This window comes from Lipophrys pholis (genome assembly GCF_963383615.2).
Source record: "Lipophrys pholis genome assembly, chromosome: 2".
NCBI classification, from domain to species: domain Eukaryota; kingdom Metazoa; phylum Chordata; class Actinopteri; order Blenniiformes; family Blenniidae; genus Lipophrys; species Lipophrys pholis.
The window spans coordinates 39,973,906-39,991,952 of NC_137636.1; the positions used below are offsets into that span (position 1 = coordinate 39,973,906).

At 43.3% G+C, this 18,047-nt stretch overlaps 2 protein-coding genes across 2 annotated transcripts; one reads left to right on the forward strand and one right to left on the reverse strand.

Annotated features, from left to right (window-relative positions):
* Positions 1-11,653: 11,653 nt before the first annotated feature.
* Positions 11,654-12,749, forward strand: agrp (agouti related neuropeptide; the record flags this gene model as incomplete). Its single annotated transcript, XM_080493438.1, has 3 exons — positions 11,654-11,792; positions 12,383-12,480; positions 12,558-12,749. 3 exons carry the CDS (start codon positions 11,654-11,656, stop codon positions 12,747-12,749), a joined length of 429 nt encoding a protein of 142 aa, XP_080349564.1.
* Positions 12,750-15,968: 3,219 nt separating this feature from the next.
* LOC308128349 (chymotrypsin A-like) lies at positions 15,969-17,669 on the reverse strand (the record flags this gene model as incomplete). The annotated part of the gene is given in 7 exon segments (XM_080493437.1): positions 15,969-16,130; positions 16,250-16,383; positions 16,556-16,736; positions 16,814-16,892; positions 17,094-17,188; positions 17,191-17,309; positions 17,618-17,669. Coding segments are annotated over 7 exon segments (822 nt in total).
* Between the last annotated feature and the right edge of the window lie 378 nt (positions 17,670-18,047).

Below are 18,047 nucleotides of genomic sequence, written 5' to 3' on the forward strand. Positions count from 1 at the left end.
CAATGTGCCGCTGAGAAAGCCGTTGTGTACGCGCACCAACCAGGTCCGGGACTCTGGCTTTCCACCTCAGAACCAGAGGTCCAAGTGAGCTCCAGGCCCACTGGGAGCTCTGTGTGGAGGAACCAGGATTCAGAAACGAACCTCGCCAGGATTCTCTCTCATTTCCCCCCTCCTTCCACTAACCCGGGGCTGTGCAGCCCTGCGCCTCCCTTATCTGATCAGATAAGCTCACAGACACACACACAGCTACATGTAGCAACTAACTGTTATCTGTTGCAAGACCACATCTTCCTCCATTAAAGTTCTAACTGCATGTCCCGACATCCACTTAGAACTCCGGCACTCATAACCGGGCCAACGGAACCGCCCGTTCGTAGACCGCCTCGCTCCGAGATCGCCCTCGTGCATGCGCACGCAACGGACGTCTTGTTTATCTGGCCGCTAAGCAACCGCCGCATCCCCAGAACGAGCGAGTCAAACGCCTCTAGTGGTCGCGTGGGTCATCGCAATCCCTCTTGACGTCCACTTGGTGGACACATCAAGCCATTGCGCTCTCCCTCTGTGCGCCGCCACACGTCCCTAGTGGTTGTCACGGTCACCACACTGACCCGCCAATGTCTGCCTCCACCTGGTGGACGTTTGTGGTCATTACACCCATCACCCTCATCACTCCAGACCACACACCCACCCACACACACACACACACACACACACACTCACACACACACACACACACACACTCTTTGTACATAGTGTTGCTGTTTAATAGATTAGATCTCCGTGTTAGATGACGTTTGATACTTGAATGTGTTGATTTATGAGATGATTTCTGAATTATTTCTGAATTAATACATTTTGTTAATAAACGCCTGTTAGCTGAATTGAACGCTTCTTGGTGATTATTGTGTATTTATTGTTGACAATTCACTGGTTTGTAACAGTCTGTGCTCGGATCTCACACCTTCCCTTTTATTTAAGATTGTTATATTTTCACACAAAAACATGAACTAACTTAAATAAACCTTTTTACAAACGAGACTGATATTTAGGTATTAGCTATTTTCAGTTTATCTGGTGGTGCCCCGATTTATTATTAATAAAGAAATAACAAATGTATGCAAATTAATAATTTTTCATTAATAAATTATTTTTGATAATTTATTAACTTTTAAGTGATTACGCAATTACTTGAGGAGTTGTTAATGAGTAAATGACCATTTACTTCCATTAATAATTTCAATTTTTCATACATTACGTCCAGTGATTTATTACTTTCAGTAATATATTACTTACAGTAATTTAATGCTGATAACCAACCATAAATCCCAACATGGATAAATATGGATTGTTAAGGATTGTTATGGAACGATATGGATCGATAAGGATCGTTACGTTACGTTATGGAACGTTATGGATTGTTATGTTACGTTATGGAACGATATGGATCGTTACGTCACCTTATAGAATGTTATGGATTGTTACATTATGCTATAGAATGTTATGTAACGATATGGATCGTTACGTCACGTTATGGAACGATACGGATCGTTACTTTACGTTATGGAAAGTTATGGATGGTTACATTACGTTATGGAACGTTAAGGATCATTACGTTACCTTATGGAAAGTTATGGATGGTTACGTTACGTTATGGAACGTTATGGATTGTTACATTACCTATGGAATGTTAAGGATCGTTACGTTACTTTATGGAACGTTATAGAATGTTACGTTACCTATGGAATGTTAAGGATCGTTACGTTACGTTATGGAACGTTATAGAATGTTACGTTACGTTATGGAACGTTAAGGATCGTTACGTTACATTATAGAACGTTAAGGATCATTACGTTACCTAATGGAACATTATGGATCGTTACGTTACCTTATGGAACATTATGGATCGTTACATTATGGAACATTAAAGATCGTTACATTACGTTATGGAAGATTATGGATCGTTACGTTATGTTATGGAACGTTATGGATTGTTACGTTACATTATGGAACGTTATGGATTGTTACGTTACGTTATGGAATGTTATGGATCATTACGTTACCTTATGGAACGTTATGGATCGTTACGTTACCTTATGGAACGTTACGTTACATTATGGAACATTAAAGATCGTTACATTACGTTATGGAAGATTATGGATCGTTCCGTTATGTTATGGAACGTTATGGATTGTTACGTTACCTTATGGGTCAATATGGATCGTTATGTTACGTTATGGAATGTTATGGATTGTTACATTACCTTATGGAACGTTACATTACGTTATGGAACATTAAGGATCATTACGGTATGTTATGTAATGATATGGATCATCACGTTACGTTATGGAACGTTAAGGATCGTTACGTTACATTAATGAATGATATGGATCGATATGGGTCGTTAAGGATTGTTAAGACTCGTTATGGATCGATATGGATCATTACGTTAGGTTGTGGAACGTTATGGAACATTAAGGATCGTTACGTTATGTCATGGAACGATTGGGATCGTCACGTTACGTTATAGAACGTCATGGATGTTACATTATGCTATGGAACGTTAAGGATCGTTATGTTACGTTATGGAATGATATGTATTGTTACGTTACATTATGGAATGTTATGGATTGTTACGTTATGTAAGGAATGTTTTGGATCGTTACGTTACCTTATGGCTCGATATGGATCGTTACGTTTCATTATAGAACGTTAAGTATCATTACGTTACCTTATGGAACGTTATGGATCGTTACGTTACCTTATGGAACGTTACGTTACATTATGGAACATTAAAGATTGTTACATTACGTTATGGAAGATTATGGATCGTTACGTTATGTTATGGAATGTTATGGAACGTTATGGATTGTTACGTTACATTATGGAACGTTATGTATTGTTACGTTACGTTATGGAATGTTTTGGATTGTTATGTTACCTTATGGCTCGATATGGATCGTTATGTTACGTTATGGAATGTTATGGATCGTTACGTTACCTTATGGAACGTTACATTACGTTATGGAACATTAAGGATCAATACGGTATGTTATGGAATGATATGGATCATCACGTTACGTTATGGAACGTTAAGGATCGTTACGTTACATTAATGAACGATATGGATCGATATGGGTCGTTAAGGATTGTTAAGACTCGTTATGGATCGATATGGATCATTACGTTAGGTTGTGGAACGTTATGGAACATTAAGGATCGTTACGTTATGTTATGGAACGATTGGGATCGTCACGTTACGTTATAGAACGTCATGGATGTTACATTATGCTATGGAACGTTAAGGATCGTTATGTTATGTTATGGAATGATATGTATTGTTACGTTACATTATGGAATGTTATGGATTGTTACGTTATGTAAGGAATGTTATGGATCGTTACGTTACCTTATGGCTCGATATGGATCGTTACATTACATTACGGAACGTTATGCATTGTTACATTATTTTATGGAATGTTATGGATTGTTACGTTACCTATGAAACGTTAAGAATCCTTACGTTACGTTATGGAACGTTACATTATGTTATGGAACATTAAGGATCATTACGGTATGTGATGGAATATTATGGATCGTCACGTTACGTTATGGAATGTTAAGGATCGTTACGTTACATTAACGAACGATATGGATCGATATGGGTCGTTAAGGATCGTTAAGACTCGTTATGGCTCAATATGGATCATTACATTAGGTTGTGGAACGTTATGGATCAATTTGGATCGTTACGTTATGGAACAATATGGATCGTTAAGTTACGTTATACAACGTTATGGATTGTTATGTTATGCTATGGAACGTTATGGAACGTTAAGAATCGTTATGTTACGTTACCTTATGGAATTATATGGATTGTTACATTACCTTATGGAACGTTACGTTACCTTATGGAACATTACTGATAGTTACGTTATGGAACGTTATGGATTGTTACGTTAGGTCATGGAATGTTAAGGATTGTTACGGTATGTTGTGGAATGTTGTGGATCGTTACGTTACGTTATGGAACGTTATGGATCGTTACGGTACGTTGTGGAATCTTAAGGATCGTTACGTTACATTATGGAACGTTACGTTATGGAACGTTACGTTATGGACTGTTACATTACGTTATGGAACATTAAGGATCGTTACGATACGTTGTGGAATCTTAAGGATTGTTACGTTACGGAACGTTAAGGATCGTTACATTACGTTATGTTATGGATTGTTACGTTACGTTATGGAACGTTAAGGAAGTGAGTCCAGAGTGTAGTATAGATACAATCATGTATCACCCGCGGCCTGAATATTCCAATAATCAGGTCTAGTCCAGGTATTTTGGTCGTTTCAGTGTCGTTCAGCTTGAAATTTACCAGGAGAACAGAGGTTCTCCTCGTCAGGCAGTGTTACGCCCCAGCCTAGGAGCTACTGCAGCGCAACATAAAATGCCACCACTCCATTGGTCCAAACAGCCACAAACTACTTCTCAGTGCAATAGTGTTTATTTACAATGTGCTCTAGTGTACAACAAGCAAATGATGAGTTCTTAACTAATTAATCTAAGAGTGAGCTCTACGATCAAAACAAACTAAAAATCACCCTATGCTGTCAGGGGTTAAACTTACCTAAAAACAAAAGGAAAACAAACACAAAGTCTTTCCTTCCTATCTAACATAAACAAGAGAAAACGATTTAACCCAGAAATTAGCTCACTCCACTAACACACTCTGCAGGCTGCACTCTGGCTGTTTGGCAGAATGAAGATGGTTCCACCCCTCTGATCCAAGCTCTGCCCCCTTGCGACGTCATCCTTCCTCCTTTTGAACCGAGGACTTCCTGAGTTTGGCCAATCCGGTCGTCGGGACGGCACAGCCATATTTACATGTTTGATTGACCTGGAGAATGGCACAGGACACAGAAAACACACACATACACGACCACAGTCGTAACACCCCCTTTCCCAAGAATTAAATACCCCTCCAAGGGTTTTTAATTTAAAGAGGATCGAGACAGAGTATCAGCCAACACATTTTCTGTCCCCTTTTTATGTCTAATTTGCAAATTAAAGTCTTGCAAAAGAAGGGACCAACGCATGAGTCTCTGGTTAGAGTTTTTCATTTGAGAGAGAGAAACACCAACGGGTTGTGGTCTGTGAAAACCTGCACAGGCTGAGAACTAGAACCCAAATAAACTTCAAAGTTCTGCAGGGCGAGTAGCAAGGCCAGTGCTTCCTTTTCAATGGTACTGTAGTTCAACTGGTGCTTATTGAACTTTTTGGAATAGTAGCAGATGGGATGATCAACTTCCTGTCCATCTTCTTGCAGGAGAACCGCACCTGCCCCCCACAAACTAGCATCTACTTCTCGCTTGAAAGGACGTGAAAACTTGGGCGCGGCAAGAACAGGCGAGCTACACAGCAGAGCCTTAGCTGACTGAAAAGCAGCTTGACAAGCGGGGGTCCACACAAATTTCCTTAGCGGACTAACTAGGGCAGTGAGGGGAGCAACAACCTCAGAAAATTTTTTACAAAACCCTCTATAGTACCCGCACATGCCCAGAAACCTTCGCAACGCTCGTCTGGATTGAGGAGCAGGGAACTCCACCACAGCTTGCACCTTAGCTGCTACAGGACGGACTTGGCCCTGACCCACCTGTTTTCCCAGATAAGTCACAGTTCCTTTACCAAACTCACACTTCCTCATCAACACCCCATTTTCTAAAAAGAAAAGTGGTGACGTGCCATCATCAGCTGAAACAGAAGCAACACACAGATTGAGAGTTGAATCATTTTTCTGAGCAGAAATCAACATTTCACGAGTCACATTCAGGTTCAACTCTTCATTAACAGGAAACAGACAAATGTCATTACATTTGGACAAATTTTCAGTTTTTACTACATCCTCCACAACCAAAGATTTCTCACACTCATCCAAGTTTGACATGAAAGACTCAGACAGATCAACAACATCACTGAGTTTACGAGCCTGTGCGCGTGTAACGGCGCACACTGGGAACAGAGTTGGTGCAGAGGGGTCAGCAGAGGCGGCCGCGAACGAAACGGAGACCGGAACGTCGACAACCATGGGATGAGGAAAAACGTTTCCTCCAGCTAAATCATTACCAAGAATGAATGAAACACCACTGATTGGCAACCACGGACACACAACTACTTTCACCTGCCCTGTAACCAGCGGTGACTGTAAATACACCTGATGCAGTGGAGCTCTGATCACTGTCATCCCGATTCCCCACACCAACACATCAGCATCACAACAAGTCTCACTGGATAGCGGTAGGACATCACTCAACATCACAGAATGATAAGCAGCAGTATCGCGCAGTATCGTTATCGGAACCTTTTTGTTTTTTTCAGCAGACATGGAAACAAAGCCCTGCGTAACGAACGGTTTGAAACGGGCATCAACTTCAGCCCCTTTACGCATAGGACGCGCAGAACACAATTCAGACGAAGACGCAGTTTTAATCAGACACACACCTGCAGGCGGTTTAGTAGATTTACGTGAACCTTCTTTTCTTTTAAGAGCTGGACAAGTGGCAATTAAGTGACCCAGCTCATGGCAATAGAAACACTCGCGGTTGTCACTGGTAGCTGTGGAAAGTTTTCTACGAGCGAGCCTCGGTGATCCATTTCTCCGCTCAGACGCAAAACTTTGACTGCGAGACGACGGTGCAGAAAACACACTCTTGTGAGTCAAGATGAACTCATCAGCGAGGACGGCTGCTTTCGTTACAGAAACAACTTTTTGTTCATTCAGATACACAACGATGCGCTCAGGTAAACATTTTTTGAATTCCTCAAGTAGGATTAACTCACGCATTTCCTCCACAGTTTTAACATTACATGCTTGACACCATTTGTCAAACAAAACACTTTTCTCACGCACAAACTCCACATTAGTCTGGTTGTCATGTCTCTCTCTTCTTCTGAAATTTTGCCTATAAGCCTCAGGAACTAGTTCATAGGCCTGCAACACAGCTTTCTTTAAAGTGTTGTAGTCCAGACTCTGCTCGATGGACAAACTAGCACAGACCTCCTGTGCTTTACCCACAAGTTTACACTGCGGCAGTAAGGACCAAAACTCTGTAGGCCACTTTAACGCAGAGGCTATGCGTTCAAAGGCACTGAAATATGAATCCACCTCAGATTCACGAAATGGAGGAACCAACGCAATGTGCTTACTCATGTCAAAGCCTTCGTGAGGACTCTGGTGGGGTGACCCATGAGGGGATGATGGACTGGAGAATAAACCGGCTCCCCGCTCTATTTCCAGTGCCTTAACCCTCAGATGCATGGCTTCTACCTCCAACTCCTGCTTACGCACCTCAATCTCCTGCTTGCGTACCTCAGCCTCTTTGATCTGCAGAGTTAGTTTCAGCATCTCTGCAGTCATGCGAGTCTCTGATGGAGGTCTGAGGAAGGAGCATGAACACCAGCAGATTCACTCCGCTGAACTCCATCTGTGGAAGCAGCTTCACCCAACAAATCCCTTTCACGTAGCTGAGCACACAGTAGCTCTTTTAATTCCTCCTTCTTCACATTCAGTGGCACAAATACATCAAAGAAATTTGCAATAACAATCAAATCTTTCTTTCTGTATCTGCCCAACTTTTCTAAAGTTGGTTCGGTGGTGAAATCTTCCAGCTTAAATTCCATTTTGCCACAGTAAACAGAGAAACATGCCAACCAGAAAAAAACCCACCACAACTCACCGAACTAACCACAACACGAAACGAGGAAAAGCGAAAAAAATATGGACGAGCCCCCAATTTATGTTACGCCCCAGCCTAGGAGCTACTGCAGCGCAACATAAAATGCCACCACTCCATTGGTCCAAACAGCCACAAACTACTTCTCAGTGCAATAGTGTTTATTTACAATGTGCTCTAGTGTACAACAAGCAAATGATGAGTTCTTAACTAATTAATCTAAGAGTGAGCTCTACGATCAAAACAAACTAAAAATCACCCTATGCTGTCAGGGGTTAAACTTACCTAAAAACAAAAGGAAAACAAACACAAAGTCTTTCCTTCCTATCTAACATAAACAAGAGAAAACGATTTAACCCAGAAATTAGCTCACTCCACTAACACACTCTGCAGGCTGCACTCTGGCTGTTTGGCAGAATGAAGATGGTTCCGCCCCTCTGATCCCAGCTCTGCCCCCTTGCGACGTCATCCTTCCTCCTTTTGAACCGAGGACTTCCTGAGTTTGGCCAATCCGGTCGTCGGGACGGCACAGCCATATTTACATGTTTGATTGACCTGGAGAATGGCACAGGACACAGAAAACACACACATACACGACCACAGTCGTAACAGGCAGGTTGTCCTCATTAAGGTGCGTTAACAGGTAAATATGTGTCGGTGCACAGTGGCGTGTCCAGTACAGGGTGGAGCTTTTACTGGGTCTGCTCCTCACAGGTTCTACGTTACATATGGTACATTACCATCGGAACACTCAGGATTGTATTTTCAATGTGTGTGTTTCCTATAACTTGGGTGCTGTTGTGTCATTACCCCCATGGGTGTCAACGTTTTGTTGTACTCATCCTCAATTCTGGTTCTCATTGGTTCTCTGTCTGCTTTACTTTACCTGGGCAGTTCTATGTTATCCATCTGCAGGTATAGTTATTATAGTGTGTGTGTGTGTGTGTGTGTGTGTGTGTGTGTGTGTGTGTGTGTGTGTGTGTGTGTGTGTGTGTGTGTGTGTGTGTGTGTGTGTGTGTGTGTGTGTGTGTGTGTGTGTGTGTGTGTGTGTGTGCTGACAGGATGTCATCAGCTCACATTAAAAGCAGCATTTCCTGAGGTTGCAGCTTGTTTAGGCCAAGTGCTCAATGATGTCAACAACATGTCACAGTTCAGAGAATCAATGTCATGTTCTCATCCAGAGGACGAGGAGCATGAGGAAGAACATAATGGAGGAAATGTGAAGGGGGCAGCAGATGAAATGTTCTCTGATCAGAAGATCATTACAGAATGATGAGAGAGACGGTTCCTCTAAACAAACAAGATGATGTTCATCCAGTAGGCTGATTACTTTAAAACATGACGGCACAAGTAAACAAGTCCCCAGTCACCCTTCATCAGTGTCATACAACACACACACACACACACACACACACACACACACACACACACACACACACACACACACACACACACACACACACACACACACACACACACACACACACACACACACACACACACACACATAATGTCCGACTATCAGCAGGGATAAGAAAGCTCCACAGTGGTTTCTCTTTCCTGGACCCAGTTTTCACGGCGATGAAAACCCTTTCCTCACTTTCAGGGTGTCTGTTTAAACAACACCAGTGCTCAGAGTCCCAGCAATCATCACTTTTTCAAACCTTCTCCCAAGGTGGAATTGTCCTGTAAAGCTTGCGATCTCCCTCCGCCCGAGGCCACGGAGCATTGTTTCTGTGGATGAGCACATCCGACACAGGAAATAGCTCCTCTGCTCATGAGCAAGGAACAAACATGGTGGCCTCCTTAGTGGCAAGACTTCCAGTCTCTATATTTGTATTAGTGTCTTGTGTATTATTGGTGCTTTAATAGTTGAAATTGTCCACTTATTAGATCCAATTCATCAGCAACAGCGCTCCCTCGTGGCCCACCACACAAACTACATTGTTGTCAGTGTGTCTGCTGCTGAAGTGTAAAATCAACACTTTTCTTTAACAGACAAGGTGTTGTCACGAGCAACGTTGTCGTGGAAACAGGCCCTGAGCCTCCTGTGAAATGCAGCATGAAATGAATTGTTTGACCATACTCCATCACATCTCCACCCTGTCCCCACTGCAGGACACCTGACTGGTGGTTTGCTGCGGATAGAGTTTCTGAAAGTAGAATGTAAGGTAGAGTTTTCAGCTCTCAGGTCTCTCTGTTGGAAGCAGCTCCCAGGAGGAGTTTGGGAAATGACCCACTCTCTAATCTGATGATCAGGCTTCCAGAGTGACTCCTTCGTACGGCTGCATAGTCTGAGAATGCAATGCTCTCTCCCCTTTCTTTCCTCAGGCCTGTTGGAGTTTTTTTCTGTACTTCCAATAAATAAATAAACGCTGGCAGATGACTGTGTTCTATTTGGCACAACAGAAATCAAATTGAATTGAATCAAAATGAATTTGTCAGTGATGATGCACATGGTCACGTGACCTCGCTGCTGTTTCACTTTAAAAAGCTCTCAGAAAAACAAAGGATGGACAGACTCAAAGAACCGCAGGTGAGTTGCTTTCTCCTAAGATTAGATCCTTTGCTACAACCTTTACTTTTCAAAGCTTTAAAATCGATATCACATTTTCTATAGATGGATCAGTGTTTCCTATAGTTGTTTCCAATAATCCTGTTCTGGCTGCTTCATAAAGCAGCGGTTGGGTTTGTGTTGAGACTTTTCAGTGTTTGATCGATCTGATTGTTGTTGTTTTCTTCAGTCTTCCTTAGTTGCTGTTCAATACACTGTTGAATGTTTCAGTCTCTGCAGCCTGCAACGATCCTAACGGGAAGAAATCTCACTTTGTCACTCATTTCTATTACATTGAATTTAACAACAATAATTTCACAAACTGACAGAAATGTCTTCTAACAACCAGAGTCAAGATGCAATCTTTTGTCAAACTTGTCAGCAGGTGTTAGTTGCAGATTTATGTGGATTTACTTGATATTAATAGAAAAAAATGGAAGAAATAGAGTGACTAGTAATGAGTATAGACTAAAATATGAGACAGTACAGATTAGAGTTCAAGCAAATATTAAAGAATAAAGATCAAGGAAATGACTGTGTTGCATTTGGTGCTATATAAATAAAATGTAATTGAATATAACAAAACAACTTGATCTGAATCCAGAATTGAATGATAAGGCTGGGCTAAAGTTTAACCAATAAAGTCTGAGTAAAGATCAAAGAACAGATAGGTTAGTGTTGGAGTAATGATTGAAGAACACATTAAAGATTGAAGAATGAATATTGTATTGTATTCTAGAATATAATCTAAAAAGCAATCAGAGTTAGAGTACAGTTACAGTGAAGATTCATGAAAAGAGTATTATTGATTAAAGATTAAAGAATGCAGTAAAAAAATGATAGGATTACTGTAACGATTGAGGTTAGAAAGATGTGATGATGTCACAGATTAAAGATGAGGCCTGTGTAGTCAGGTCATTCTCACCGTGATCTAAGAAGACCTGGATATTCTCAGATGAGGCAGAACCAGATGAATTCCAAAATGTATCACTGCTTTGTCTTTTGCCAGCACACACACACTCAATTGTTCGTCTCACTCACTTAAAAAAGGACAGCACAAAAATAATCCTTTGGACAACTCCAAGCCAGCATCTCATATGAGGTTGTATTGAGACGTGTTTATTAGAGGCTTTTTGAATCTTTTCAGTTGCTCTCAGACGGATTTCTCCAAACTTTGTCTCTTCAAGTATCACTTGGAATTTTCTTTCCAAGAATAAAGCTGGGCTCACATGAGCAGGTTTATGAAGTGTAAGCTATTTGTGTGTCATAACGCTGAAGCCTGTCTGTGTTTTCTCCTCTCAGAGGGTTTGGGTTGACGAGCTGAGGATTGTTGGCATTGTGGTTCTTCTCATGAGTATCAGCAGCAGGATGTTTGGATCTCTACTGCTCTGCTGTTGGTCCTTCAGTCTGCTGCCACTCTCCTCTTCTTTAGTTCATGGAAACCTGCAGCTTGAAGAAGGTCCAGCTGCCGGCCACCGCCCTGAAGGTCCCTACCTGTCTGACCTCGGTCAGTAGCCCCAATCACAGAGCTGTCAGCTGACACACTGTCCAATCACAGAGGTGTCAGCTCACACACTGTCCAATCACAGAGCTGTCAGCTGACACACTGTCCAATAAGAGAGCAACATTCACACAGTGATCTGCTATTATAGCAGCGGCTGTCACACCCTTCATGCTCTTGTTAGAAATCATTGAGGCTCCATCCACACAGGCAAAAATAATCTTTTTTCTCTCCATCATCCTAAAACAATTTAGTTCACTTGTTACTATGAACAGGGCTCATAACCATGTAGTACATATCGCAGGCCTTGAGATGGCACTGTAACACTACCACAGAATGACCACACCTTATACAAATAAATAAAAACAAAATACCTTTATGGGCTCCTAAACCACTGTGTTGTGTGGCTGATCGGCCAACAACCATGCGGATACATGACACAGCATTCTCGTGTGGACAGAGCCTGACTGGGGAGCCAGGAGAACAGCTCCAGTGCATAGAAATATTTGGGTTGTATTTAAACGTGAAACAAAAACATTTTCTTTCTGGAGGAATGCAGGGACAATGTGGGACAATGAGCATTGTGTGTTGTGCAGAGAGAGGCCACGCCCCCAATGCTATGCGTGACCCGTCCCTCCTGCCGGTGGACTCTGTGGAGGATCCCTTCCTAATGGACGCTGGCTCCTACGACGAGGTTCAGCAGTGATGTTTGATGCCAGTTTACTTGTGGGTCTGCTGCAGTGACTTCAGCTGTGTCTCTGTCTGCTGCAGGACTCGTCAGCGGCGCTGCAGCTGCAGGATCGTGCCATGCGCTCGCCGCGGCGCTGCATCCCTCATCAGCAGTCCTGTCTGGGTTACCCGCTGCCCTGCTGCGACTCCTGTGACACCTGCTACTGCCGCTTCTTCAATGCTTTCTGCTACTGTCGCCGCGTGGGCCACACCTGCCCAGCCAGACACACCTGAAGATGCACCCAACACTGTTGAGAGGGAGCAGACATGAAGAAACAGGGGCCAAACCTGCAAACGCTCCACAATCTTTCCTTCATATCTCAAAGCAAATTAAATCTTTGTGTAGTAAAACATGTGCTCAAACATCTTTTTTATTATTTCAAAAGAATAAATTTAGTCTGTTGTTTCTGTAAAAACTATGAAATGCTGCACGCACGCACGCACGCACGCACGCACGCACGCACGCACGCACGCACGCACGCACGACTTTAAAATAAGCTCCGCCCTCCGTGAGATTCATACTGAAAACTAGAGATGTGACTGAATCACAAGTAGGTCTCGAGTCTTTGCATTTATGTCTCCAGTCAAGTTATTATCTCATTAAAATGTAATTAATTTGAACCTTTTTTAACAGAATAAATGTCCACAAAAGGTATTTGTTATCTCAGCTGTGTTCAAATAAATGAAACTCCAAACATTCACAACAAAGTACAGCGGACATCACTTTTACTACCAGTACTATTAAGCAGAAGTACAATAGAATTATTTCTTTTGCGAGCCGTACTTTTGGAAGCATAATGCATCAGCAGCAAATGAATCAGACACTTTGCTATTTCAACATCCTGAGAAACACTGTATTACGCTCTTTAAGTGCTTCCCTGATGTAAATTGTCACAATGACAATAGGTCATCTATCTAAGTTATTGTTAGGTACACTGATCAAATATCATGAAATCCAGGACATTGAATGTGTTCTAAGTTCTGCCTTCTCAAAGATAATAACTTGACTAAAGAAATCAATATTAACATTTTTCTTGAGTTGAACTGTATCATAGGAAGAGGTGTTTCTAATATTTTGACCCTCTCAAGTTTTAGTTACTTACTAATACTAAAACCTACTAACAGAGGCAAAACTACTGCGACCTTCAAACAACAATGTGAGACATTGCAACAGAGAACATCAAAGAGTACACAGAAACATGGAGTACACAGAGACTGTTATATAAGCTGTTGTCCCCTCCTGAACTGTACATGTCTTCCCAAACCAGCAACCCTAGTTTAATGCTGAAGTACGTATGAAAATCAGAAACATTGAATAATAATCTTGCAGTAAGGAGACAAGTCAAATACAGCCTCAACTGAGAGTTGGCTGAAAATCCTTGTGGAGCAGTTTGCATTAAGGGAGTGAGACGAACAATTGAGTCCGCGTGCAGGGAAAAGATAAGACAGTCATGAATTCTGAATCCTTCTCCAGTTCCTCTGGTTCTGCCTCACCTGTGAATATCTAGGTGTTCTTAGATAATGGTGTATATGTATTAGTGAATTAGTTAATTCATGTTTGAGCTAATTGAGTGGAAACAGGAATTTTTCTTTTAAAAGCAGGTTGAAACCAGCTCAGATCTCATTGTCCCAGTGATTTGAAGCTGATCGGACATTTTAGAGGCCAGAATTTGTTTATCATTACATCAGAATGCTGTAAAATAATTGTAGGTACATTGTAAGGTTCTCTACTGTCAGTCTGGGGTGGAATAAAGAAGCTTCCTTATTGTCAGAGGAGTGGTGGTGGTGTTCTATCAGGAACACTCCTTATTGTCAGAGGAGTGGTCGTGGTGTTCTATCAGGAACACTGACGACGGTTTCAGAAGAGTGAGACTACAGTGACGATGTCTGGACAGAAAATGTTGAATGAAAACCCAAAGAGGAGGATGCAGCACTGGCCCCAGTTAAAAAGAACTTAACGATGTAAAAATGGTCTCAGACCATATTAAAAGTTGATCAAGAAAATAAGCAGTCCCGATCTGGCAGGCGGTCCTGTGCTTCACCAGGTATCCCCTCATTGTCAGTGGAACGTTTGCCTTGCAACAGAATGACTCTTCCATCTGTGTGACACGTCTTCTGTCAGCTGGCAGTGATGATGGTGCAACTCTCAGCTGGTTCCCAGGTTTGGGTCAGTCAGTTTTGAGCGGAGCCGAGTTTTTGCTCACGGTGGTAGGTTGTCACAAACAGTGTGGAACCTTCAGTGCATGTCTCCCCACAACTGGAAACTCCTCCACACACAAATGCAGTTTGTAGAAAGCAAGCAGAGGGAGGGTGCTGGATCAGCCTCTGAGCTCATCATTGCTTTGCAGCTGCTTGTCTGGCACATCAACTGGGTCCACAGTGAAGGCTGCTGCCAACGTGTTCAGGTGTTTTGGTTTGGGTTTCACGTTCTGAAGCCTCTCTCCAAAGGTCTGGAGGAGGTTTTCAAAGCTTGATCATGGCTCGGAAAGACCGACACCAGCCACGAAGGACATTTGATTGTGCATATGACATCACATTTTTCCTTATGGATTACCTCGCGGGCCGTACCAAACAGTCTCACGGGCCGGATACGGCCCAAGGGCCGGAGGTTCCCCATCCCTGCCCTAGAGTTTGCCTATCATGGGAGGCCCGGACCCCCCACCACACTCTGCAACGCATGGACAGCAGAGGCACATGTGCCAGAATGCTCTTTCTGGACTAGAGCTCCCCATTTAACACCATCTGCCCGGGAAATTGTGAAGCTGAGCAACCTCGGTATCCCGATCTCCACCTGAAGCTGGATCCTGGACTTCCTGGTTGACAGACAGCAGGTGGTGCCGGTGGAGGAAAGGTCTGAAATTATTCACCCTCTCCACCTATGACTGCGTGTCCACCCAAGACAACCCCATAGTGCTAACGTACGCTGATAGCTGTAGGCTGTGGCTCCTCTCCATGTGGCCGGCCCCCTAGGGTGGTTTTTTCTCTCCTGGATTTCTCCTGGATTTCTTACATCAGTTTTTATATTTTGATACGGGCAGTTGGGGTCGGTGGTGTGTATGTGGTGCGCATGTGTGCGTGTGTGTGTTTGGTCGTGTACGTGCGTGTTCGTGTGTGTGTGTGTGTGTGGTAGTGTGGTGCGCATGTGAGCGTGTGTGTGTGTGTGTGTGTGTGTGCGTGTGTGTGGTCGTGTGGTCGTGTGCGTGTGTGTGGTCATGTGCGTGCATGTGTGTGTGTATGGTCATGTGCGTTGTTTGTATGTGTGACTGTTTTCTTTTTAAAGTACTATGTGTAGCACTTTGTGCTTCAACTAATTGTATGAAAAGTGCTACATGAATAAAGTTTGATTTGATTTGATTTGATTTGATTTGATTTGATTTGATTTGATTTGATTTGATTTGATTTGATTTGATTTGATTAATGACTTTATCGTAGGTCAGAAATCTTTCAACATGTTTAGTTGGCAGCAATAGTCTGATCCATCCAAGCACGCAGTTCGGTGACACGGGCATACACACCGGGCATGGTGGGAGTGCAGGTTCCACTGCCCCAAGACACAATCCCCACCAGGGTCCAGGCTCCAGCCTTCTGACAGACCAGAGGACCACCAGAGTCGCCCTGAAAAACCAACAGGAGACACAACGTGAGTGTAACTAGTGAAGGTCCAGTCTCCACTGACGAGCGACAAACAAGGTCCAAGAAAGGATCAACGTCTGGAAGATGCAGGTAACACACACCATGCAGGAAGAAGCTCCAGAAGCACCAGCACAGATCATCAAGTCAGAGATCCTGCTGCCCCAGTAACGACGACACTGGTCATTGGTCAGCAGAGGGAGGGCGGCCTGCTGCAGCAGGGCGGGGGTGTTGGGGGCTACGATATACAAAGACAATACAACCAGAGTCGCAAATTTGGTTAAAGCTGCCGCTAAGAGCACCTTAAGCGACATGTAGAATGGCCCCAGGCTGTGCTCGGCTCCCTGTTGCAGTTGTGAGCTGCTGGTTGGAGGCCCTGTGTGATTGGATAAAGCAAAAAGTGCTTTTACCATTGCTGTTGGTCAGACCCCAGCCTGAGGTGACACACTTCATGCCTCCTGGGAAGTTGTTTCCGCTCTCAGCCACACACACAGGGGACACACGCATGTTGATGGTGGCGGGACTCGCCAGCTTGATGAGCAGGATGTTGTTGTTGATGGTGTAGCTGTTGTAGCGAGGGTGTTTGAACACCTGGCACACAGAGACGTTGTGAGTGTGGGTGTTGGGATGGGAGAAGCCATGATGTCATGATGGGAGACTTCACTCACTTTGCCAACTTGCATCACTTGGATGTCCTCAGCATCGGAGGAGCGGTCATGTTCTCCCAGAATCACACGATGAGACGTCCTGTTGACATTTCAACAGAAACACACTGGAGTCCCAGAGGCAAAACACAAACAAGTACGACATATACCTGCATTATGCATTAAAGCTGAAATCCTTCATTTATCTGTGCATGTAGACTCAATGTGCTCCTGCTGCACGGCTGGAGAACTGAAGTGTGAGAGGTGGTGTCGTTTGTGTCTGTGGTCTTAGGTCAGTATTTACCTGACGTGACAGTGAGCAGCTGTCACAACCCAGTTCTCATTGATGAGGGAGCCGCCGCAGAAGTGGAAGCCTGTGTAATCCTGAAAGAGCAGCCAACAGTGAGGCTGTGTCCACACGCACACTCTTGTATATGTGTGCATGTGTGCACGGCCTCCTCACCGTTCACAATACGAGAGTACCCGGTGATGACGGGAGGAATGGCGGGAGTGCCACAACCTGAAAGTGTTTGAATATGGAGAGTTCAAACTCGATTTTTCTTTTTCTTCAAAAGTAGTATCAGTGTCGTGGTATCAGTGGCAGTTTTATGAGTATGAGTACAAGTACTAATGCCTGGTATCGAACCGATACCTGATACTGGTATCGGTATCGGTGCATCCCTAATCATACCCCGTTCATTGAGTATTATACTTCCTAGCTACCTGGGGCTGGGGTTACACTAATGATAGTAATAAAATAACAACAACAGGAAATACATTTTTAAATTGCTGTTGGAAGTAACTATGATGAATGTAAAGGTGTCTGACCGTAGGCTGTGCCAGCGAAGGCAAGGCAGGACAAGATCCAGAGGAAGGCCATGGCTCGATCATGTTGGAACCGTGTGAGCTGGGAGCTTTAATAGCTGCCAGCTTTGAACTGATTGGACAGTACTGCAAGGACATCTTATCAGAGGACTGTGGGAAAATGGACAGCTGGAATCAACCCTTTGACCAATCCGGACTCCCATAATAATCCCATAATAGCTCAAAACAACAGTTCTTTTTTTTTGTAAGTGATCACAGTTTGTCAGTGAAAATCTTTAAGAGAGAGTGTGGTTCCAGCAGGTTGACGCTGACTCAGCCCGTTCAATAAAACTAAAGGCTTACAGCACTGCCATGTACCACCTGAACTGCAACTTAAGATATACACTCCTCATCTACTGGTACTACACATGGGTTCATTCAATTAAAATCTGTG